This window comes from Sciurus vulgaris, assembly GCF_902686455.1.
Source record: "Sciurus vulgaris genome assembly, chromosome: 2".
In the NCBI taxonomy this organism is placed as follows: domain Eukaryota; kingdom Metazoa; phylum Chordata; class Mammalia; order Rodentia; family Sciuridae; genus Sciurus; species Sciurus vulgaris.
This window is the reverse complement of record NC_136462.1, coordinates 122,993,510-123,019,216: the sequence shown is the minus strand read 5'-3', so window position 1 is coordinate 123,019,216 and position 25,707 is coordinate 122,993,510. Positions and strand designations below refer to the sequence as shown.

Below are 25,707 nucleotides of genomic sequence, written 5' to 3'. Positions count from 1 at the left end.
AAGGCTTGGAGGCAGGAGTATGCCCGATATGTTCAAGAAATAGCAAGCAGGACAGTGTGGCTAGAACAAGATGAGTGTGAAGGGGATACATGCAAGAATGCTGCAAGGATTTTAATGAGGGAGATGGGGAGCCACTGGAAGTTTTTGATCAGAAGAGTGATAGACATAAACTGACTTAGGATTAAAAATGATCACTATAGCTACTAGGTTGAAAAGTCTTTAGGAGAGCCAGGGCAGAAGCAGGGAGACCAATTAGGAGGTTGTTTCAATCATCCAAGTGAGGGTGGATCAAGCGGGATGGTAGCCACGGATGTGGCAAGAAATGGGTGGATTCTGAAAATATTCAGAGAGCAAAGCCAACAAGATTTACTGATAGACTGTATATGAATGTGAGAGAAAAAGGAGCAAACAATGGCTCAATGATGTTTGCATAACTGGAAAAATATGATTGTTCTTTACAGAAATGGGGAAGAAGTGGGGAGAGCATGCCCAGGGAGGAAAACCAGGAGGTCAGCTTTCATTTGTTGAATTAGAGATATCTACTACACATCTAAGTGGAGATGATGGATTGGTAGTTGGGTAGAATAAGCTTCCCAAGACTAGGGACTTTTGTCTCTTTTGTTTCACAGATATACACCCAGTGCTAAGAATACTGTCTGGTACAGAGAAGTGATTCAATGAACATTTGGTAAATGACTGACTAAATACCTAAGCCTGCATTCAGAGTGCTCTGGGTCTGAGATATTTGGAAGTCATTAACACATAGGTGGTATTTAACAGAGTAGTCCAAGGATTGAGCCTCAGGATACTCCAATGTTTAGAAGTTGAAGATAAGAAGGAACCACCAAAGGAAACCAGAAAATAGTAACTAGTGGGCTAGGAGGAAAAGCAGGAGAGTGTGGTGGCCTAGAAGCAAAGCAAAGATAGTTTTAAGGAGGAAGAAATAATTAGTAAAAAAGTACCCCAAAATGAGGGCTAAAAACAGGATAAAATACATAGAAACGACTCAAGTCTTATTTTTTACATTATAAAAACAATCTGTATGTGTTTAGGATGGGAAGAAGGGGAGTGACCAGGGATTGAAATACAGTTTGTGAACCATGAGTTTGGGTGGGGAGACTTACCAAATTAGCTGCCTATCAGTTCAAAAGGGGAAATTCAGGTGCTTGATTACCAATGAATACAATTCAACTTTGGCTCACAGGAGTTCAATGACAAGGAAAGTTTAGCTCTGTTCCACTGCACTGTGTGACTATTCTGACAGTGCTGGGTTCAGCTCTGGGTGCTGCACTAATTCAGAACAACGGTGTGTCAGAAAGTGATTCGTGCGGTAAAATTATTTAAAGTGTCATTTGAGGAAGATTTGAAGGAACTTAGCTCAGAACTGGAAGACATGAAGATTAGCTTAGAAATGAAGAGGCACTACACTTGGTATTTATGACCCCAGAGGAGAGGAATTATCAAAAGGCAGAGATTAGATAAACTTATAGATTTTTTTTTCTAATAATTAGAAAGTGAACTGGACTGTTTTGTTAAGTACGGCCTTTTTTCCCATCCTGGAAGAAATGGAAGATCACATCCAATGAAGTGTCTGTTCTCATCTCCTGGCCATTAGTTCTCTGACTTCATCTCCTACCACTTGCTCATCATATTCCAGTATCCACCATGTGTTTCTGGAACACATCCACCTTAGGGCCTTGTTATTCTTAATTAGACTTTTCAAATGAACTTTTACACAGTTGGCCCCTTCTTAAATTCTTGTGTCATTTTCCAAGAAAGACATTCCCTAACCACTTAATATATGGGAAACCTCTGAATAAGTCACTCAGCTATATTACCCCGTTTTATTTTCTCATGTCACTTATCACAGGCTAAAATTATCTTATTTGTTTATTGGTTTATTGTTCTCTGCTTCCTATAAGATTATAAAAGGTCCACATAACTAGTATCTTATTTACCAATGGATCCCCAATATCTTGACAAGTGCCTAGCACATAGCAAATGCTCAATAAATTAGTAATGAGAAAATATTTGCCAAAAGAATAGAAGGAAGTAAGGTAGACTTGATCTTAGCAAGGCATGCCAAAGGAATGAGGGCCTTGGATGTCTCCTTACCTTACATGAGAAGTGGGTGGCTATCCTTCCTGTGTTAAGAGTAGACCCAAGAAATGGGGTCCTGGCATAGGTCAATAGTGCATATTGGTATTCGCTAGCTCTGCCAGTGAAAAGCTGTTTCCTGATTACCTTATTTTATTTCTAGCCTGGTATTAACTGCCTGAAGGTGAGCTGCTAGGATATTTATATTCAGCCCCCTCTCCCCCCAGGGAATCCCGTGCCCCGCCCCGCCCCCAATACAGCAGATTGAACCCAGGGGCACTCTACCATTGAATTATCTCCCTGACCCATTTCATTCTTTATTTTGAGACAGGGTCTCACTAAGTTGCCATGACTGGCCTTGACTTGAGATCCTCCTGCTTCAGCTTCCCCAGTTGCTATGATTTCAGGCATGTTTCACCACTCCTGGTTTAGGGAAATATTTAAATTGAAAACATAAACCATATAAACAGGGCAAGAAAACTAATGAATTTGAAATTAGAGAAATATCAGGTGAGAAGCATAAATAGTATGTCCCATCTCATATTTTGAGACAATCAACTCTTTGAATCTGATAGGACTGAACTGGATTCTAAGAGAATTCAAAGATGACTAAGGTTTTGGATCTTAAAATCTAGCTGGAGCCAAGGCTGAGGTTGCAGCTCAGTGGTAGGGTGACTGCCTTGCATGCATGAGACATTGGGTTCCATCCTCAGTACCACATAAATAAATGGAATAAAGGTATCGTGTCCATCTACAACTAAAAAAATTAAAAAGAAAATATCTAGCTGGAGCCAGGGTCAGTGGCATAGGTCTGTAATCCCAGCAGCTTGAGAGGCTGAGGAGGCTTGTGAGTTCAAAGTCAGCCTCAGCAAATTAGCAAGGCCCTAAGCAACTTAGGGAGACCCTGTCTCTTTATAAAATATAAAAAAGGGCTGGGGATATGGCTCAGTGGTTAATCACTCCTGGGTTCAATCCCCAGTACCTCCACCCCTCAAAATAAGTAAATAAATAAATAAATCTAGCCAGATGACTGGAATCATGAATACAACAAGGCAGTCAGGAGGAATGGGCTGCACTGGGTGAAAGCCAATGACATACAGAAAGTGCCAGTAGGAATTCCAAGAGGAAATGTCTGTCAGTGCTTTGTTATGAATATGGTTTGTGCCTTAACCTTACTTGCTCTGGCTTGTTTTTCCTACTTATATTCTTTTGTTCTAATTTTGTCCCCCCCCAAAATGTATATACTTTTGTGAGTCATCGCAGATCTTTCTGGAACAAGGTGGGGTATAATTATTATCTATCTCACTTTAGGCAAGAGGTCAGAGTGACAAATGTGTTAGTTATTTGTCACTACCTTTCTGATGCCCCAAGCTGTACTTCAAAGTCCTTAAGTGCACCAGTGGGACTCCAACTGCATGCATATCTCGGACACAGGCTGCTGCCCTCAGCCTGCTGAGCATGCTCATGTATCCAGGGTCTTCCTTCATCATCCCCTAACTGCTCTGGTACTGTGGGTTGGTCCAGCTAGTCCCTCGTTCTCTGGCAAAATGTCTAGTACAATAGTGGACACTCATTTTGAACTACACCAATGAAGTAATCATCTTTCTATCTCTGTAAGTCAACATGGGCTTATATCAGTTGGAATGGATCTTTCAGAAGTCTCTATACTACCACTTGCCCAGTCATGTATAAAGATGGCTCAGTTGTTATTTCTGTATTACTCTCATTTACCAGACCTGAAGGATATGGGTAGTCATTCCATGCTGTTAGTCTAGAGGCTGCTATGGCCCCTTGGAGAGTGTGAGCAGGAATGCTGAATGCATCTGGGGAGATAACCCGCATTAAGCACTTAACCCAGGTCACATTAAAGGTGTCCACCAAATGTTACTTCCTTTGTTCCACTGACCTAGTCCTACTGCATTAATATCCATATTCCAATGCCAGTAAACTTAGTCCAAGACTTCTGACAACAGTTGTCTTAGGGGTTAAGAGAGATGATATTAAGAAATAGGGTAACAGAACTAAATATAAGACTCTGCAGAGAGAAGAGAGCTGAGAACAGGATTTTGTGAACTCATTTATCTTTGGGGTAGGCTGGAATGTACAGACTCTATGTGTGTGCTTATATATATACTATGTACATACACACATACATACATATATTTGGCATTATTGGGGATTGAACCCAGGGGAACTCTACCACTGAACTACCTCCCTAGCCCTCTTTATTTTATATTTTGAGACACATGTTGCTAAGTAGCCCAGGCTGTCTGGAAACTTGCATTCCTTCTGCCTCAGCTTCCAATTCAGCTGGGATTACAGGCAGGTATCCCTGGCTGTAGTTTTCAAACACATCTACAGCAGTATTTCTGGTCTTATGTTCCTCTAGGATATTCATATTTTCTACCAAGGGGTCAAGTCTATTTCTCCTCCCAATGAAGTTGGGTGGGACTTCATGACTGCCTGGGTAAATAAAATGGAGAGCAAGCAATGCTGTGTGACTCCTAAGGCTAGGTCATTAAAGGTGATATGGCTTCCACCTGATCTCTCACTCTAGGAGGCTGCTTCTTAGAACCAAGTCACAACCCTGTGAAGAACAAATTAACCTGTGTAGAGACTCCCCACATGGAAATGTCCCCTCTTGACACCCAGCACCAACCACAGACATGCAGGAATAAGTACTCAGATGATTCCAACATCCAGCATCAGGTCTTCTAGGGTCCCAGACACTGTAGATCAAAAGTAACCCATCTTCTCTATAACTTGACAGAATTCCTGACCTACAGAGTCTGTGAAATTAATACATGGTTGTTTTATACTGCTAAGTTTTGGGGTAATTGTAACACAGTCTAACAATTGGAATAGCAAAGGAAATGTGAGGCATGGTGAGACCACAGGAGTCCAGGGAGAAAAGGAGGGTTAGTTTAATCTTACCAAGAAGCAAGCAGGAATAGTACTAACAGGTAGACATAGGGAGACAGGATTTCAACTTGGTATAAGAAGGGATTTTTAAATATCAAAAATTCATCAGTGATAGAACAGATTCCCTACTAAGTAAGGAGTTCCCTGTCACTGGATATATTCAAATTGAGATTGGCAGGATTGAATTGAAAGGATTCAAACCTGAATGGAAGACCGGAGAGGTGAATTTAAGGTTCCTTTCAGTCAAGAGAATGTGGTAGCAGATTAGATCAAGGGGAATGAACAGAGATGATGGGGTCTGAAGCCTCATGCCTGCGATATCAATGATACCACACATATGAGAAACCTGAGAAGGGTTTCCAAATGTTCTTTCGGTTCCTTTTTTCTCCTGCCCAGACAACTGGTAATGGTTCCTCCTACTTCCTACCTCCTCTCTAATACATTCTTTACACAATGCTTGATTAATGCTCCCAAAATACAATTCCTACCAGATCATTTTCCTGCTCAAAGGTTTTTATTGATACTACTGCTATTACCCACATTTCAGCAAATAATTTTATATAGTTTGAGGTATTTTTACATTTATTATCTCATTTGAACCTCATTATCCTCTAGGACGCATTAAAATCATTACCTAAACATCTCAAAATTCAGTTAAAACACTTTATTCATTCTTTGTATTTTTTTCTGCTTTGATGTCTTTCCTTATGATATTCTCTCTACTTTTTTCTCAACTCTGTTTCAATTCTTCCCATCACTCAAGACCTAGGTTAAATTTTAGGTGCTTTAGAAAACACGTAATCCCTCATTAAGAAGGATCTCTCAAGGGCTGGGGATATAGCCCAGAAAGTACAGTGCTTGCCTCACATGCACAAGGTCCCTGGTTCAATTCCCAGCAACACCATCCCCCAAAAGAAGTTTCCTCCTCTGAACTCCATAAATGATGTTGATGGTAGTCAACATTTTACATGCCCCAGGCAATATGCAGAAGTGCTTCTTTGTTTTTTCCTTTCTGGTACTGGGGATTGAACCCAGAATCATGCTACCACTGAGCTAAGTCCTCAGACCTTTTTATTTTATTTTGAGACAGGCTCTTGCTAAGTTGCCCAGGCTGGTCTCAACTTGTGATCCTCCTGTCTCAGCTTCCCAAGTAGCTGTTGCATGAGCGAATGGCATCTGGCAGTGTTAAGTGCTTTTAATGTGTTGTACTTGGTCTTCTTTATCTCTTTCTGCCTTGTACCATGATATTTGTATATGCATCTCTTTTCTCCTAAGAACTTACAAGATCCTTGAGGACACCTTCAATGTCTGAGTCATTTCTGCTTTCTCCTAAGTCTAGCACAAGGCCTGGCACAGAGTAAGTGCTACATAAATATTTGTTCAATGAATGAATGGATAAGGCAGGCAGACAGAATTAAAGTTTACCTTTGCTTGAACAAATGGTTTGGAAGCATCCTTAAACACTTGAGAAGCACTCATTTATATCCACATAATTAATGAACTATATTTTAAAAAAACTATTCTTATCTTTTAGGACATAGGTTTTTTGACTTTCGCTAGTGTTTTCTGTTAGTATAGTTTCCGGATGTGAAAAAAATACGTATATCAACAAATTCTCTTTTGTGTAAAAATATTCTAGAATTCAGACTAGCCTCTAAACAATTAAAATTAGTCAAGTTTTACACATCCTCTCTCTCTTCAGTGTAGTTGTAAGGATTATAAATTCTTTTACCACGGGTCTACTACCCCCCGGCCCTTTTGCCATCATGCCTAACATAGTTATGAATACAATAAATGACTGCTGATTAAGTGAAAAGCCTGTTTTGGCTGTAATTTATAATTACTCATTATTGTTCTGATCCTATTAGTTCTGTTAAGGAGTTAGCACCTTAAGGGGCACTCAGTGAACCTCAGCCAATTAAGAAGTTGAGATGCTGCCCTGAGATTCAGAAACTATGCTTTTCTTTTTACTTCTCCTAGGACCAAGAATAGAAAACTGGTAACAGTAAGGAAGTAGGCATTTCTGCAAGTCCTCTTACTGACTATTCAATTTGGGTTAAAAGATTAAGAATTATAGTTTGTGAACAATTCCCATTTTAACATGCTGGAATAATCCTAAAATAAAATCAGTTCTTTCACTAGAGGATCACAATTTCACTTTTTACTTAAAGAAATGCAAGTTCATTGTTCAAAACCATGCCTGGTACAGAAGTCCTGGCTAGTGCTTTTCTCCCCCACATCGAAGCACAGATTAACAGCACAAATTCTGACACCCAAATTGTCTGTCAGAACACCTAGGTAAAAATTAGAAGATTAAGGGCATAATAGGAGAGTAGGGCAAAGGCAGACCTGCTGTAATCACCATCACAAAGGCCTGGCCACTGGCAGACTGCAGAATGTTTACTCAAAGCCAGTGCTATCAATTAGTCTGCTTAATTATCTCAGGCTCTTGCCAGCTCAAGAGGCAATTTTTGAAGGCCTCTCTGGCTCCCCTTTGTCTTCTATTTCTGCTAGTAACAAAAGGGCTTGGAGGACAAGCTTTCTTGGACTCTCCGGCTCTGGTTGGTTTCTGGTAGCCAAAACAGGAATTATGTGAATTACTCCAACAAAGCAAAAACCACACAACTTTTCTACTTAGACATGGCTGTGGCCTAGTGCAGAAACTCTAATGAATGTAACACAATGCTTGAACAGGTAACTGTAATTTATAGTTTGCAAAAACAATTTCCATGAAGAGATGAGAAGCAGCACAAAACAATATGCAAATATTAGAAGTAAAAAATATCTGAAGAGGTAGAAAAATTCCCAGAACTCCTGTGGTCTGGTGGTGTTCAGGAAATGTTGGGAGACTGAAGGATAAGAGGAAGAACAATTAGGGGTCATTCAGAGTAAAAGCTCACACTGATACTGCTAGGATTTCCTAGGTAAATTAAGCCAGTAAATCACTTGGACTTTTTCTAAAATATTTGCTTTTGTACTAATTCTTATTAATAGAAATTTGCTAAGGAATTGAGATTGAAGAAGGAAAATTATACTGGGGAAAAATGGATTAAGAATTGTTGATGGGGTGGGATGAAAAAAAAAAAAAAAAGAATTGTTAAAAACCCAGAGTAAATCTCTGATTTATTTAAAATCCAGTTATGTAAAAACAATTGTATTATATATTTTCACACATGGACTTTGGTCTACTTGGATAACCCTTAGGCATTTCTAGGACTGATCTCACGTTTCCCCTATGAAAAACTGTTTATCTTACCTAATTCGGAAACTATATCATCTACCACTCAAAATTTTCAAATCAGAAATTTAAAAATCATTCTAGATGACTTCTTCTCTTCACCTCCCACATCACCAAGCCCTGTGCTATCTCTCCTACATTTATTCCATTTCCTCTAAATGTATTTGCTACTCCCTATTTTCATTGACCCTACAGGATCTATATTTCTTAGATCATATAGTAGTCTTTTGCTAATCCTTCTGCCCCTGGGCTATTTCCAGTCATTCCTACACTTTTCAGGAATGCTCTTTCTATAATAGAAATTTGATCCCTCTTAAACAACTTCAGTGTCCTTTCACAGCTCCAGTCTAGCCCTTGTCTTCCCCTGATCTTCCCAAGAACTAACATTCAAGGAGCTCATTTAACAACGAACTCATCTCCTGCTACTCTCCAGTCACAGCTGCATCAAACTGAACATGACACAAAGTCTTACATATCTGTAACTGTTTCGTTTGGGTTGTCCCAAAAGCAGATCCTAAAACAAGGATATGGGTGCAGGTAGATTATTTATGAGGAATTAGGGAAAGAAATCAAGGATATGTTAATGAATGATTTACTACTGGGGAGTCTCTGAGATATTGTATGGAACATACCTCAGAGTTGTCCCACTGATGGATAAGGAAGCAGGAATATTATCCACCAATTTATTGTTTGAAAGTTACTCTGGAAGGTGTTAACTTCCTTGCACTCTGGCAAACAGCTCCTTATTCAGAAAACTCCTCAGGTACAGAAATACAGGAAGTTGTTGGCAGGTGATTGCTTGACGGGTCAAATAACATCTGCTGTACCATATAGTGCACACATTCTCAACTATACTGTTTCCTCCATTTGTACTGGAACCTTTAAGAGTCAGCCCACTAAAGCCTTTTTGACCTTTTCTGGAAGCGTTTTCCTTCCTCTTCTGTACATATTATCTTATGCTGCAGCTCTTTTGCTATAGTTACTAGTTTATAAATCTGACTCCATACCAGAGTCTGGGTTCCCTGAGGGCAGTACTGCTAGTACCTAGCATGGTACTAACCAAGCCCTTATCTGCCATATGGCAGATGCTCTGTGACTGTTGTCAGAAGAGTGTGACTGTACATCAGAGAAAAGAACTTGTTTCTCATCTGTAGAATGAAGAGAATCTTCAAAGAAATGCAATACACACTCCTGCATTCTGAATAATATAAAAAGCCAAATGTATAAGGCAGGAGCATCAAGCTAGGAGTTGTGAATTCTAATTCAAGTAAGTTTGGCTCAGTATTTTTGCCTATGAGAGAGTTGGATGACCTTAAGATTTCTCTCAAGTCTCACAGACTTCAAGTGACTGAATATGTGAAAGTTGAAGCCCACTAATGAATAACCACATATGGAAATGCTTATGTATGTGATATTCATCTGGACTCAAAAGTATAGGCGACACAGACTTGAGATGCTGGAAGGTTTGTAATGATGTGTTACATAAAAAAGCCAAAGCAAAAGGATACCACCAGGGAGGAAAGAGCTGGGCAGCATGGTGGCCTCTATGATGGCAGGTACCAATGACCTAGAAAAAGCCTTGTTACTGAAGCTTCTCGTGTTACAGTACTACTCAGTCCTACGTAGCAAAAAGGCCCCAAAATAGTCACTTCCTGAGTTCTCAGCTACTTCTTTGGAATACCGAAGGCCATGCTTGGCTTCCCTGACATCTCAGACAGTTTTAATCTTTCTAGAATGTGACTGTTGGTGAGAGACTGGTAACAGAAAAGATGAATTGGTGGGTTTAGAGACCCTGTTCATAAAGGAGTAAAAAATGTTAAGGATGTTCATTTTAAAAGACATCCTCATAAAACTGCCTACACAGGGTTGAGGGTAGCTTAGTGGTAGTGTGTTTGCCCAGCATGCATGAGGTCCTGAGTTCAATCCCCAGCACCACATCCTGCATACATACATGCACATACAATACTCTGTATAGTCACTGGCATTTAGTGCACACTAAGTATATATGGATCATATATCTTTAAGAAGCTAGACACTGAGTTTCAAATATTATTATTTTTGATAAATCCTTAAAGAATATATATTATATAATGATAAATATATAATACAAATTAATGCTGTTTAGAATTTAATTGTAAAGAAATCATTTTGCTGAATATTTTTGCTAAGCTTGAGGTATGTATCATATTTCTATCAAAAACACTGAGTCACTATTGTAAATGATTCTTACTTGGGGTGGGGGAGTAGAAAGAAAAAAACACCTGGGAGATTTCCCCTGCCTTTTCTAGACATCTGTTGTTTGAGGACAGTCCACATGGTGGGATTGGGTGGGGTGGTCTAAACAGTCAATCAGGCCAATAGTAGTCTCTGGCACAATGGCTTTAACCATGCCCATGGTTATGGGTGATTTCAGGGAGCTAGTGTTTGTAGATGGGCTCCCTTCCTTTATTTATGGAAGTACTCTGAAAGAAAGGACAAAAGGAAAAATAAATAAATCTAGGAGGCTATAATTAAAAGCAGGTGAATGGTGAACACAAGCACTGAGGCTGTGCTGTGCTGAGGGTCTGATTTGTGGACTCAAGGAGGATCACTTGATTCCTCTGGATCTCAGCAGAAGGATTGAATGAAATCTTAGGACTCATCATGGTCAATTTTTTTTTTTTTTTGGTACAGGGGATTGAACCCAGGGGTGCTTAACCACTGAGCCACATCCCTAGTCCTTTTTAATATTTTATTTCAAGTTAGGGTTTTGCTGAGTTACTTAGGGCCTTGCTAAGTTGTTGAGGTTGGCTTTGAATTTGTGATCCTCCTGCCTCAGCCTCCCAAGTTATTGGGATTACAGGTGTGCGCCATCATGCCCAGCTTGATAGTCAAATTTATAACCTCAACAAGGAAAGCAGACTTTGCCAGGAGCCTAAGGCCTTGAAAAATGAGAATTGAAATATACATCTCAAGGTGGAAAACCAATATTGTTAGTCAAATCAGTAACACTGAATACTCTTTTCTATGCTTTTACTTCATCAGTGGTGAAGAATTTCTTCAAACTTTTAATAAATGTCAACTTCTTTTTATGTAAACATAAAAAAAAGACCAATGACAAAGAAAAGACAAGGAGGAAAGAGTGCCAAATGATAACCTATATCCCTATGAAATAACCCAAAAATGGGCAAAATTGAAGAGATATTATAAAAATTGAGTCTTACCTTCCTGTGACAGCAAAACATAGTGTACATATTCCATGTAAGAGTCCTGCAGCATGCTGTAAAAATGTGGCCATCTTGGGATTTTCATCTACTGGGCCTTGCACGGAGAGGAAGCAGCCACACAATTTATCAATCAGACCCATGTTTACCACATAGCTAGATGTGGGGGAGAAAATGCATGTTATGAATTTGCATAGGCCAGAAACATCTTTAACTTTCCATGATAAATCCAAACAAGCACACACAGTCTCAGTTTGAGTAAAGCATCTCCATTATCAATTTTCTTATATTTCATCCTAAATAATCAGCTATTTCTGTAATCTTTTTCTCTTTTGGTTTTTGTGATGTCATCTTTAAACAAAAATGATTGAAATGATTATCCAATCATTCTTCCTGGTCTACAGAGTATGACTACAAGTGAAGTAATTTATTCTGTAGTACTTTTAAAAGCCAAATTCACCAAATGCAGGGATTTGGAAGCTATGATGATGTGACCAAGATATTCCTGTTACAACTTAAAATTCTAATTCCAACTATTGGTTCTCCATGTTATAAAATCTTATCACCATTAAAAGCATAAAAAACATTGAGAAACTAATTGTTTTATGTTCTGAAAAGTACCAGTTCTGAGGTTAGACAGTAACATTTAAGAAGTCACTTTCACCTTTTTAGTCTAATAAACAGTTCTATTTTTCTAGAGCTATTTATTAAACTGAACTGACAGTAGTGGCTCTTTTATTAGTCAATGAAGCAGGAATCATTGAAAGGAATATTTTGAAACTATAACTGTCCTTGTATATAAATTGACCTTAGCTTAAAGATTTTATAAAATTCTGTGCTACTGCGTTTACATGTATGAAAAGCGTAGGACTGAAATAAAGCAGTTCTGAAAATCAGCATGTTAACACTGAGCAATATGTGCAAAGGAATCAATATCTTTTGCTTGTAAATGCATTATACTTTCCATTACTATTCATTTACTAACATAACTTTTTGCAAAAGGAAAAATTTGATGAATAATTAATGTCTGTGGTCTCCTCCAAGTTCACTATTTAGAAGGTGCAAAATAATGTCCCCTTTCTCCTTTTACGTTAGGAATTATATCTACCTCGGCTATTGAACTTTCTCTACAGTTTTAAAATTGGGAAGTATAAAATGATGATCACAAGTCCTAGTCTAATGAAACTGATTTATACATATACATATGCACATATATACACATTGAGGATCTTATTATATGGAATTAGACTTTCAAATACTGGCTCTTACATTTGCACAGAACTTTTCAATTTAAAAAATATTTTAAAAAATTTTTTTTAGTCGTAGGAGGTAGACACGATATCTTTCTTCTACTTATTTTATTTTTATGTTGTGCTGAGGATTGAACCCAGTGCCTCACATGTGCTAGGTGAGTGCTCTATCACTGAGCCACAACTCCAGTCCCCTAAAAATTATTTAACACTTATCATTCCAGTGAATTATCCCATGAACTCCATGAGGGAGCAGAATGTGAAAGCTTTGGGTTTTGTCTGCTCAGCACATTCTTCTCTCCTATTCTGGTGATACTAGGGAGTTGCTGAATATGGTATTCTGACAGCAGGGGTGAGCATGTGCTCCAGGATAGCCAAAGTACTTATCACCTTGGTCTTAATGAGTAGTTCCAGGATGGGCACATGACGTGAGGGGAGATGAGTATCTTCTGTAGGATTAATGCATGACCTAGCAAGAGTCTCTTTCCACTGAGGTTATCTAAACCAAGAGGTATGAGTCTGGGGGTTGCTGATAACCAACTTATTTGTTACGTGGAGAACATTTGTTTAAAAAACGAAGTCAAGTAGACACAGTAGAATTAATAGACAAAGTTCTAATAGCATATTTAGAGTGCTGGAATCTAGCTCCAATTTTTCCCCCTACATAGTCACAGTATAGTTGTGATAGAAAAAATATTATTATCTAATCTATATTCAATATTACCATTTCAATATTTGTTGCAGTTATGTTTTTAGATTTCTTTTTCATTGTCTATGATTCTATCCAGGATTATGTGTTGAATTTACTTGTGAGATCATTAATTTGAAACAATTTTTCATTCATTTTCTCTCATGATATTGACATTTTTTAAGAATACCAGTAAATTGTTTTGAAGACTGTTCCCAGCTTGTATTTTTTTTTTTCCTCACAATTAAATTAAGGTCATGCATTTTTTGTTTTTTTACAGGTGAGAGGAATATTTTTTTTTAAAAAAATGTAGTTTCTGTAATTCTTGACCAAGAGCAAACAGTATAACTTGATTCACATTATTATTTTTTAAATTAAAAAGAATGAGAACTATATAGTGTGACTAATTAATATGTCACAATGTTAAGTCTCTTTTTAATCTGTTGGTTACCTCTCCATTTCTTTCTCTTTTTAACCTTCTTTACAAATTTATTTGTTGATGAAACCTGATTGTTTATTTTATATACTCTGGCACAAATTGAATTTTGCTGAGTATATCCTTATGGTATCATGTAACATGTTTTTTTGAACTAAGTCTTTCCTGTTAAATGATCTAGATTCTAGAGGTCACAAACATAATTTTAATGGTTGAATATAGTAGAATGGAATAGTTTTGGAACATTTTGGTTGTTTTTTAAAATTCACTATCATGAACCAGGTTGTGATTAACATTTTGTGTACAAATCTTTGCCAGATTTCAGATTACTTTCCCAAAAGTGCAGTTACTGAGTTAAAAAACTCCACATATTTTTAGGTTTCTTGATATGGACAGCTACATTACATTTTTAAAATTTTGAATAAAACAGGGTATAAGAAGACCAAATTCACCATCTGGGAATTGTACTATTCCCATCTGATAGAGAAAAAACTGAGGTTCAAAGAAGAGCTAAAGTACTAGCCCAAGCAAGAGAGTTGGAACATCCTAAGATCTACTGACTCCTGATGAGAATGTTCTTTCCAGTAAATATGTTGTTTCTTTGTGGCATTTTTTTTTTTGGGGGGGGGGTCCTTACTTAAGTCTAAATATTTAAACAAGGATGTAAAATTACTTCTGAGACTAATAATAACCACACTAAGCTACAAAACATAGTCTTAAGATGCAAGTGGCTTAAATGGGTTTCCTATACTGGTCTTGAAATGACCAGAAAGAAGGAAGAACTCCAAAGTGAGTGAAGAGATAAAAAGGATATGAAAATCAAACCAAACTAAAACAACCACTGTTGAGTAGATGACTCTTTCTGAGTGTGGTCTCCTTTGGTTACTGTGGAATCATTTATAGAGCCTATTAATGAGCCAGACTAATGTCTGCTAAACTGCCCAAATCTTGAGTAACTGCAGGTAGTCTTTAGGTGAATGCCTACAAAGACGCTTTAACAAATTGTTCTAAAAGTTTGGTGCAGAGAAGTTAATTTCACCACTTTCACAGTTTTGAGGGAAGTATGTGTAATCTTCTAATAGTTACTGAGATGAAGGACAACTTATCTTTTGCATTACAACTGTTCTACCTACCTACTTAAAGAATTATTGCTTCAGGCTGGGGTTGTAGGTCAGCTGGTAGAGTGATTGCCTAGTACATGTGAGGTACTGGGTTTGATCCTCAGCACCACAGAAAATAAATAAACAAATAAAATAAAGGGTATTGTGTCCATCTACAACTAAAAAAAATAAATAAAAGAAGTGTTAAAAAAAGAAAGAATTATTGATTTTCTTTGTTTATTCTTGTCCACCCACCATCACCCCAGTATTCACTATTTCCTCTTGGGGATCCCAAAGGCCTCCTACATTAATATGTTCAGGCAAAATCTCATTATTCTGAAATCTCTTCCCAATATCCTTGGCTAAATGAAAGTCACCATTCATATCTCAGTGATGGAAAAAATTTGGGGATAATTATTGGTAATCATGTATTTGTTTCTTCAATTATTTCTAAGTACGGTGATGATGATAACCTTAAGAACCTTTTAAGGTAGATATAATATCTATATCATATTACTGATTCTATAACAAAGACATATTTTAAGTATTACTATTGGTAGAGCTGGAAAGCTTAATTTTGGTTCAATGAGTCAGGGAATCCCCTTCTCAGAGGAGGTGGTATCTGCAGATTTTAAAATGAATTAGCTAGGTAGACAAGTCCAAGGTTGAGGTAAACTCAGGTTCATTCTGTTTCTAAAATAGCCCTAAATCTTTCTTGGTTCCACTCCAATTGTGACTGATGTGGTTTGGTCAAGATAAGGCTGTATTAAGCTAAGTTGCTCTGTGGTATTAGTTTTGGCCTGCTTTGTCTGAGTCTTAGCCTTCTTGTATTTGAAATAGGGATAAAAATACCTATCTCACATAGTGAAATTGGTTCCTTCATATACAGCTAACTCAATTTTTCCTTCATTATAGAAGCAACTCCCCCCTTTGTACTCTTCTATTTATTTGGACAGAGCAATTTTCCAGCATTTAAATTCTGCTGTCTATCCTCCATATCTTTTCTCTTCTTGATAATCACACTTATGATAATCTTTGTCCTTTTTATTTTTTGAGATTTTATTTCTTCAATAAAATGCTGGCTATTGTTGTAAAAATTACAAATAATGAATGAGTACACCTTACATCAGCACAGAAAATTCCCTTGCTTTCTATTCAATTCCCTTCCACCTTCCATATAAATGAAATCATTTGTAAAGTTCTCTTTTGTGTTTGAATCTTTCTGCTAAGAATGTTTCTGAGAATCATTCACGTGGGTGTATATGACAGTAATTCCCTCCTTTGTATTGTTGATTAGTATTCTACTGTATGACTATACCATGGTTGTTTACACCTTGTCCTGTTGATGGATGTATGGGTTAAAGTTTTTTGTTATTATAAATAAAACTGCAATAAAAAATCATGGGTAAGTCTTTGTGTAGAAGTGTCTTCATTTCTCTTGGGTAAATATCTAGAATTGTTGAGTCATAAGATAGATACGTTTAACTTTACAAATTGCTAAACAGCTCTCCAAAGTATTTGTACCAATTTATACTTCCAGTAGTTATGTGTCAGAGCTCCAGTTGTTCTACATTCTTGCAAATATTTGGCATTATCAATCTTTTTTATTTTTGCCAATTTACGGGGTTTGCATTTCTCTGAAAACTAATAATACTGAATACCTTTCCATGTACTCATTGACTATCTGCATATCTTCTTTTATGAAGTATTTGTATTCAAAGAAATCTTTCCCCGACCCTCAAATGTAAAGATATATTTCTACATTTTTGCTAGAAGTCTTAAGGCTAAGGCTTTTGTGTTTAGATCTATAACACACCTCAATTTAATTTTGTGGATGGTGAGGGGGCAACTTTCTTCCACATGGACATCCAGTTGTTCCAACCTCATTCATTAAAAACACTTTCCTTTCCCAATTAAATTAATTTGATCCCTTGAACAAAAAAAAAAAAAAAAAAAATCAATTAATGAAGATGTGTCCAGAGGCATATGACTGTAATAGCCCTGTTAACCTGGGAGGCTGAGGCAGGGCCATTGTGAGTTCAAGGCCAGCCTGGGCACCATAGTGAGACCCTGTTAAAAAAAAAAAATCAATATGAAGTGGCCAGGAGCCAGTGGACAGGAAGGGATGATCAGGTGGAGGATTTCTGTAATATGATGGACACATGTCATTACATATTTGTCAAAGTCTATAGAATGTATATCAAGAGTGAATCTATGCCAATTAAAACATGGGAAAAAAAAGACTGAACCTTAATGTAAACTATGAACTTTGGGGTAAAAATGACCTTAGTGTAAATTCATTAACTATACCAACTGTAACACTCTTAACGCCAGATGTTGACATGGCAGTGGCTATATGTATGTGAGGACAGGGGACTTATGGGAATGTTTTGTGCTTTCCACTTAATTTTGCTGTGATGTATAAAAATTGCTCTAAAAGAAAAGTCTATTTTTAAAAAAGTTAATCAGCTAAAACTAACACACAAAAAAACCAAAACCAAAACCAGACCAAACAAAACCCCCTCAAACTAATGGACTTTGTATGTGGGGTCTGTTTCTGGGCTATTTTTAATCTGCTTTGGGGGCTATCTTTACGCCAATGCTACATTGTCTTGATTATTGGAATTCTATAGTCTTAAAATCTGGCAAGTTCTCTGACCTTATTCTTTTTCAGAATTGTTTTGGGTGTTCTAGATCTTTGGCATTTCCATATGTTTTAGAACTGACTTATAAATTTCTTATCAGAGCCTATTGGGAAATTTTGATAACTACTGAATTAAATCTATAAATCAATTTGTGAAGAAACAGTATTTTAATAATATTGAGTCTTTTGATCAGTGAGTATGATATATATTCTCCATTTATTAGGTCTTCTTTAATTTCTATCAGTGATGCTTCGCAGAGGTACTGCAACTCTATCATGAGATTTACTTGGAGGCATCTGATATTTCTGGATGCTTCTTATAAACGGCATTGCTTTCTCAATTTTATTTTATTCTTTGGCAGTGCTGGTGATCAAACTCAGGGCTTCATGCATGTCAGAGAAGTACTCTATCATTGAGCTATATCCTCAGTCTAAGTTTTAATTTCTAACTATTTGATGCTATACATAGCAATAAAACTGACTTTTGTACAAGTTTTATTTATATCCTCCAATCTTGCTGAAACCTTATTATAGTTCCAATTATTTTTATTTTTCTTGGCAGGTTACATTATTATTCTACATAGGTAACATGACTCTACAAATAACAAGTTTAATTTTATTTTATTTTACAAACTTTATGCCTTTTATTTACCCCACTTACTGAACTAGCTAGCATTTTCAGCAATGTTACATAAAAATGGTGAAAATGAACAGTCCTTATGAATCATGAAGTAATGAACACTTCATCATGACATGATTTACTGTAGATTTTCCTGTCATTTCCCAATTTTCTATGTGTATGTGTGTGTTTTAAGATCGTGAATGAGTTGTATTTTGTAAAATACTTTCACTTCATCATCTACTGAGATGATTATATAGTGTCTTTTTTGAGGGATCAGTGTCAGGAAGTAATTCCTCATGGGTTTCTGATTTCTGCATGCCTTATGAAAAGATGAAGTGACAGTTTTTGTGCTATACAATCTTTTCCAATAAATATCTATATTAGGAAAGGCCTTAGAAAACAGAGATAGTGTCTTCCTTTATAGCTTTTAAAGGGCAAGTTTGTTTGTTGTCCAGTGTAATAAAGACAATGTCCCTGTCCCAGGTGAAGGTTCAGCAAGTCTATTACAAAAGATATTCTAAGCTTGTGAGGTTTCTCAGCTGTGAGGCAAACCTACTGTATGTGCAACATTCATCTGGGCCCACCCTCTATTATTCCTGTGAGATTTATGGGTGAGAAAAGCTCAAACTGCTTGTTGTTTGTTAATAAAAAAGTTTTTTTTTTTATCTTTGACCCAGAAGCCTTCTGTCTTTTGCTGTTATTCATGAAAATGTAGCTGGCAATGTTAGCTTTCAAGAAGGGTAAAATCTGTAACCTCTTATGGTTCTTGGTCACTAATATGGTAATTTCTGAGTGGTGAAAGTTTCACCTTGCAGTCATAGAATAAGTCTGACTTGCTAATGATGGATTATCCTCTAGTATGTTGCTGGATTTAATTGTTAAAATTTTGGTTAAGGATTTCTACATTTACGTTCACAAGGAATAGTAATGTATAATTTTCTTTTTTGGAATATTTTGATCAAATTAAGTTATATGGGCATTAAAGTGGCACGTATTTCCTCCTTTCCTCTGAAAGATTGTATGTATGACTATTATTACTTCTCTCTTAAATGTTTCAGAGAATTTATAAGAAAGCTATCTAGATCTTGAGTTTTTTTTTTTTATGGGAAGGTATTTTAAAACAGATTTCTGTTTTGGTGGAAAAGTATCAACTTATAGATTCAGGACACTCACCCAAACTCAAGCAGAATAAGCCTAAAAGAATCTACACCTAAGCAGATCACTGCCAAACTGCTGAAATTCAAAGAAAAAGAGAAAATCTTAAAAGCAGCAGAGAAAAAAGATATGTAACTTACAGGGGGAAAATGATATGAATTAAAGCTGGTTTCTCATAAGAAATGATGGCAGCCAGAAGATAATGAAGGGGCATCATTTTAAAAAAAGTTTTTTAGTTGTAGATGGACATAATACCTTTATTTTATTTATTCCTATTTTTTTTTTCCCACCGTGCTGGGGATTGAACCCAGGGCCTTGTGCTTGCAAGGCAGGCACTCTACCAACTGAGCTATATCTCCAGCCCTTATTTATTCATTTCTAAGTGGTCCTGAGGACTGAACCCAGTGCCTCACACATACTAGGCAAGTGCTCTACCACTGAGCTATAGCTCCAGCCCTGAAATGGCATCTTAAAGTGTTTAAATTAAAAACAAAAACAAAGACAAAAACAAAACCCAAGGATGGAACAGAATAGACTAAACAAGTTGGTTTAGAGGCAAGACTAAGAAGTTGGTTGAGGCATATTAATATTAAACAATTAGATTCCCAAACAAGGAGTATTTAACACAAATAGATAAAAATAATGATGCATATCTAATAACAGCGCTTTAAGATGCATGAAACAAAATCTAATCTTTTATCAGAGTTGAAGATTTTTAATGCTCTTCTTTTAGTAACTGCTAGAAATAGAAAAATAAAGAGTAAAGAATTATATTCTAGTATAATAGCCATTAGCTATATTATGCTTATTTAAATTTTAAATTTATTTATTTTTGTGGTACTAGGGATTGAACCTAGGGCTGCTTCACCACTGAGCTGTAACCCCAGTCCTTTTTATTTTATTTTGTTTTTAAATTTTGAGGCAAGGTCTCATTAAGCTGTCTAGGCTGACCTTGAACTTGTGATCCTCCTGCCTCAGCCTGCCAAGTCATTGGGATTACAGGTGTGTGCTACCATGCCTGGTTTTGAAAAGCTAAATTTAGAAGGTAAAAATGAACTGGTGGCTACTCTTGTGTATTTTTTCATTTGCAAAGTGTGGTCATAAAGCCATCTGGTTTGTTTATGGAAATATTCTGGAGGTGGAGAGACAAGCTGGGTACACTGATGTATTGTGACTCTGGAGCTATTAATCTGTGGCAGTGGTAGTTGTCTACTACGCTAAGGCAGTGAGGTACTGAATTGAATAGTTCCACTGGTTCAGCACAATTTTTGCCTTTGAAAAACATAGTAGCTCTTGATTTTGATAGATATAATAAATAGTCCATCAGTTTTGCAGTTTTTTTCTGGGAATCATTCCTGGAAAATGAGCATAGATAAATTTGTAAGTACTGAATTTTCTGTATTAAATCCCTTTCTGCTTAAAATTGCCATAATAGTCACTTATGGTGGTATATATCTGTAATCCCAGCAACTCAGAAGGATCAGACAGAAGGATTGCAAGTTCAAGGCCAGCCTGGGTAACTGAACATGACTCTCTTGAAACAAAAACAAAAACAAAAACAAAACAAAACAAAACAAAACAAAACAAAACAAAACAAAACAAAACAATGGGGATGTAGCTCAGCGGTAGAGCACGCTTGGGTTTAATCCCCAGTATCATAAATAAAGAAATATTGCTATAATAGATTGTTTTCTATAACTGAATTCTGGTTGATCAATAACTGATAAACAACATTCAATCTCACTAGTAATAAACACAATTTAAATGAAGACAACAATCAAATACCATTGCAAAACACTGACAAGGAAATGGGGAAATAGGAACTCTTAAGTTTTTGGTGACGGAAGCTGACACTTGTACAATTACTTTGGAGAACAATTTTGTGTTACTGGGTAAAGTTAAACATGCATTTGCCATATTATCCATAAATTATTCCTTTAGATATATACCCTTGAGAAACTCTCAAATAAGTGCAGAGGAAATTTCTATAAGGTTGTCTACATCATTATTTGATACAATGAAAAGTAAGAAGCTACTGGAAAATGGATAAACAGGTTAGGATTTTTCTTTTTCATAGAACAGAATAAAATTGTAGAGCAGTTAAAATTTATATGAACTAACATAAGCTGAAAAAATATTGTAACATGTTAACTGCATGAAATCAGTAATTGGCAAAATACTATCAAAGCATGTATGTAAATTTTAAAAACTCATAAAAATAGAAAGTAGAATATGCTCTTCCTGGATACACATGCATGTACACACATACATAGAAATGGTAAACCCCAACATAGTAATTAACTCTTGGGGGAGAATAAGGGAAAAGGGATGGAGATGGCAGAGGCAGCTGCATTTGCATTTGATTTCTTAATAAGAGAAAAATCAAAGTCTAAAATAACAAAAAATGTTATCAGTTACTAATTGTTGGTACACATGTATCTACAATTTGTTTTTGTGTATGTTGATATATTCATAATAAAATATAGAACGTGTAAACACTGAAAAACATACATTCTTGCCTCTCAAATGCCAGATGAAGAGAAGGAAGGGATGTATGTCAGGGTCTGCTTCAGCTCTGCTCTAACTCTACCTTGGTGGTACAGGCCAGAGCACAGTTCCAAAGATGGGACAGGAGCCTAATGTACTTGACTTCATAACTGGCAAAAATGCCCAGGATGCAGATGCAAGTGCACTGAAATTTCTTGTCAGTTCATATTTGTGGAGGTGAGAAAGCAAGTAAGGAAATGAATAAATCTGCTCTGTGCCACACGAGGCAGAATTAAGAGATTTGGCTCACGGTTCTACACATAGGTGTCAAGTTAACTAATAATGCCTTAACTGCAGGAAAGCAATTTTCATCCAAAGTTGTTCAAAACAGAGAAGGACCAGCACAGGCTTGTGATTGGCAATCAACCTTTAAAAGTCACACAGTTATTTGGCTGGCAGGATACCACTATAAATCTTTTCCCACAATGCCTTCCCTCTTTGAAGAAGGATTTGCTAACTATTATATATGTGAAAATGTATATGTTTTCTCCTGGAGGGCCCACTGGAATTGCACTGAAGCATTAGGCTACACCTTCTGCCTCATCACAGCTAAGGCACGTGGCTAAGTTGTCTGGACGACAAGAATGCAGGGCTGCTGCATCACAGAGTAGCCCAAGGGAGAATGCTGGGAGAGAATGGTATTCATCAGCAGAGTGGGCTAAGTTCTAAAATGACCAAGAGGACATGGGGAAATTGAATGGGATCAAGCAAGTGAAAGAAAGGGCAGAGAGGGTAAGAGTCAAGTGCTGTAAGATAAATGGTTGTGGACCCAAAGGGCCTGGTGCTCTCCAGCAATAAATATGCTCGGGGAAAGAGGGTAGGCAGATGGAAGGGATAAGTGAACAAAGTAATCAAGAGTAAGGAAGATACTGAATGAAACAACTGTTTCCAAGAAAGCTCTACAAGAAGCCAGAGGAAATTTATGAACTGTGAAAGAAGTAAATGCAGAGGAAGGCATTCTCTTTCTCCTATTAACCTACCATAAGCTTCAGAGAGCAACAAATTGCATGGATTTGAGGAGCCAGAGATCAGTGCAGACCACAGCAGAGCTGCTGACTGGTGGAACAGGTAACTGATTAACACCAGATGGAACCCTACTGGGAAATTAAATGTCCTACCTGATTCAAGATTCACTAAGGAAAAAAGAATTCAAATGCCAACATAGGAGTAAATTTCCCTGGAGAAAATGAGACCTTGGAAAGAAGCAAGGCTGACCTTGAACAGGTGTCAGAAATTGCCACATTAGTGTCATGGAAAGCATACAGATGCTGGGGGTCCAGCTAGATGTGAGTTCCAGTCTCAGTCTTCCCACTACTTTTTAGCTTATTTATTACATAACCTTGGCCAAAGCACTTAACCTCTTTGAGCAATTTCCTCATTTACAAAGTCTAAATTAGAAATCCTACACTTAACAATGCTGCACAGGCTCTATTACAATACCTTACATGTAATGGGTGCTCCAAAAATTGTAGTTCTTTTTATTTTTTTAGTCTGAAACAAATTCACTACCAGAGGGGAACATTTGAGGGGGAATTCTCAGACATTTTTTGAGTCGGAAAAAGTTGTTATATCACATATCTAAATATCAAGAATGATAGCTAAGCTCTAACCATAAGAGGATTTTCCTTCTCTATATAAAATGTGGTATATTTGTGGATAGTGTTGTGAGATACACTGCCATCATGTGGGCCCTAAGGTTTAACTTATTTTAATATGATTTTTTAAAAAACAGAATAAAGCTTTAAGAAATATAGCGATTGTACCTGATAAGGTCTTGAACTCGACTGTTAAAAGCATCACCTTGTGAGGATTTGTTTTTCATTTCCTGTGTTGATATTTTTGGTGTGGCTGGACGGCTGTTTCCATCTGGTCGATTGGCAATCAGGCAGCCAAAAACCACAGCAGTGACTTTGAGAAGTCCAGTTGTCAAGCCTTCAAAAACTTGTTTATTTGTATTTCTTCCCAAAATAGCATTATTTTCATCTGGAACATAAACCTAGAAGAAAAAAAAGTACAGTGTATGTTTCAATAAAACCACCAAAAATGGGCAGATGATTAAGAACATTTCTAGAATCATAATTTTTAAATTCTACAGGAGACAATTTAAAATGTTCAAGAATGTTGGCTTTGAAGTTAGACTGCCAGTTCAAACCTTAGCTTTGCATTCACTAGCTGAGTGACCTTGGGCAGGTTAGTATTTCTAAACTTCAATTTTCCCATCTGTAAAACAGGGATATTGACTACCTATATTACATATTCTTGTGAGGATTAAATGAGTTAAAGCACATAAAATGCTTAGCGTATGCACAGGCACAAAATAAATTCTGAACAATATTAAAAATTTATATTAACTCAGAAAACAAAGCAATTAACTGACAATATTATTTCTTATTGGAGTGAATTTTTAAAATATCTAATCTGGGCTGGAGATGTGGCTCAGTGGTAGAGTATTTGCCTAGCCTGCACGAGGTCCTGGGTTCGATCCTTAGCACTACAAAAACCAAAAACGAACAAAAAACAATCTAATCTAAATTAATCTATTAGGGTGAAATTTACATTTATTACAAAATGGCAAAATAGTTCTTTCCCTAGTACATGGGGGTCACACTCTGCTGTGTATAACAGTTTACAGGAAGTAACATAGCTGTTAAAAGTTGACTTGGAGCCATAATCTAGGCTTGAATTTTGGCTTTGCAGCTATAGGATCTAAGTTCTTAGTTTCTGAATGTTTCTACTTTCCAGGATTACTATGAAGTTCAAATAAGAATGGAAATAAATTTAGTAAACTATTATACCCCACAACATACTTAGTAGCAACTGGTCTTTGCTTTATTCTTTCTTTACCAGTTCTATCAAAGATAAAGGAATAATCAATTGCTTGACTCCAAAAGAGGATCTTTATAAACACAAACAACTTATGGGTCAGAACTAGTCAGAGTCCAACCCAATTAGAAGGGAGCCAGGAAATATCACCCTGTACTCAGAAAGAGGAAGAGAATAAGAACATCTGACACACAACACTACTGACTATATAGTAATATTGTTTTTTTCCATTATGACTGTGTAAATATTTAGAGCTAACCTACTTAATAAATGATGACTATAGTTACTTTCTGGTCTGTTATGGTTTAGATCACTAGGTGTCCCCCAAAAGCTCATGTGTGAGACAACACAAGAAAGTTTAGAGGTGAAATGATTGTGTTATGAGTGCCTTAGTCTAACCAGTATATTAATTCCAATAGGGATTAATGGGTGGTAACTGTAGGCAGGCAGGGTGTGACTAGTGAAGGAGGGTCACTGGGAAGCATGCCTTTGGGGTTTATATTTTTTTCTGTGATCAAGGGAGCCCTCTCTTTCCTTCCTGATTGTCATGTACTGAGTTGTTTTTCTCCTCCATGCCCTTCTGCCCTGATGCTCTGCCTCACCTTGGGCACAGAGCAATGGAGTCAACTATATATGGACTGAGACCTCTGTAACCGTGAGCACCAAACTTTTCCTCATCTAAAATTGTTGTCAGGTCTTTTGGTCACAGTGGTGAAAAAACTGACTAAAACATTGTTCAAATTTTTGGTTTCACTGAGGTAAGTTTTTATCTTTTGTATGATGAGTTTCCTAGTTGTGTATCATTAATTAATTATCAGTCTTTTAAAATGTAATTTCCTCTTAAGTTCAGATATATCAAGGACTGTTGAAAGGGTAAATGGAAGGACACATTTTGAGATCTTGTGTATCTAAAAATATCCTTATTCTATCTTTATACTTTGATAGTTTGGCTAGATACAGAGTTCTTGGCTGGTAAGAATGA

The 25,707-nt window shown here is 36.8% G+C and overlaps 1 protein-coding gene across 8 annotated transcripts in view; it reads right to left on the bottom strand.

Moving 5' to 3' along the window:
- The window catches only part of SCAPER (S-phase cyclin A associated protein in the ER), a 470,315-nt gene that overhangs the window by 38,154 nt on the left and 406,454 nt on the right, over positions 1-25,707 (bottom strand). For all 8 annotated transcript variants that reach the window (XM_079128857.1, XM_079128859.1, XM_079128858.1 and 5 more), the window contains 2 exons: positions 23,666-23,898; positions 11,461-11,616 (listed from right to left, as the gene is read on the bottom strand). In XM_079128857.1, coding sequence (XP_078984983.1) covers positions 11,461-11,616; positions 23,666-23,898 — 389 coding nt within the window. The remainder of the gene's footprint in view (positions 1-11,460; positions 11,617-23,665; positions 23,899-25,707) is intronic.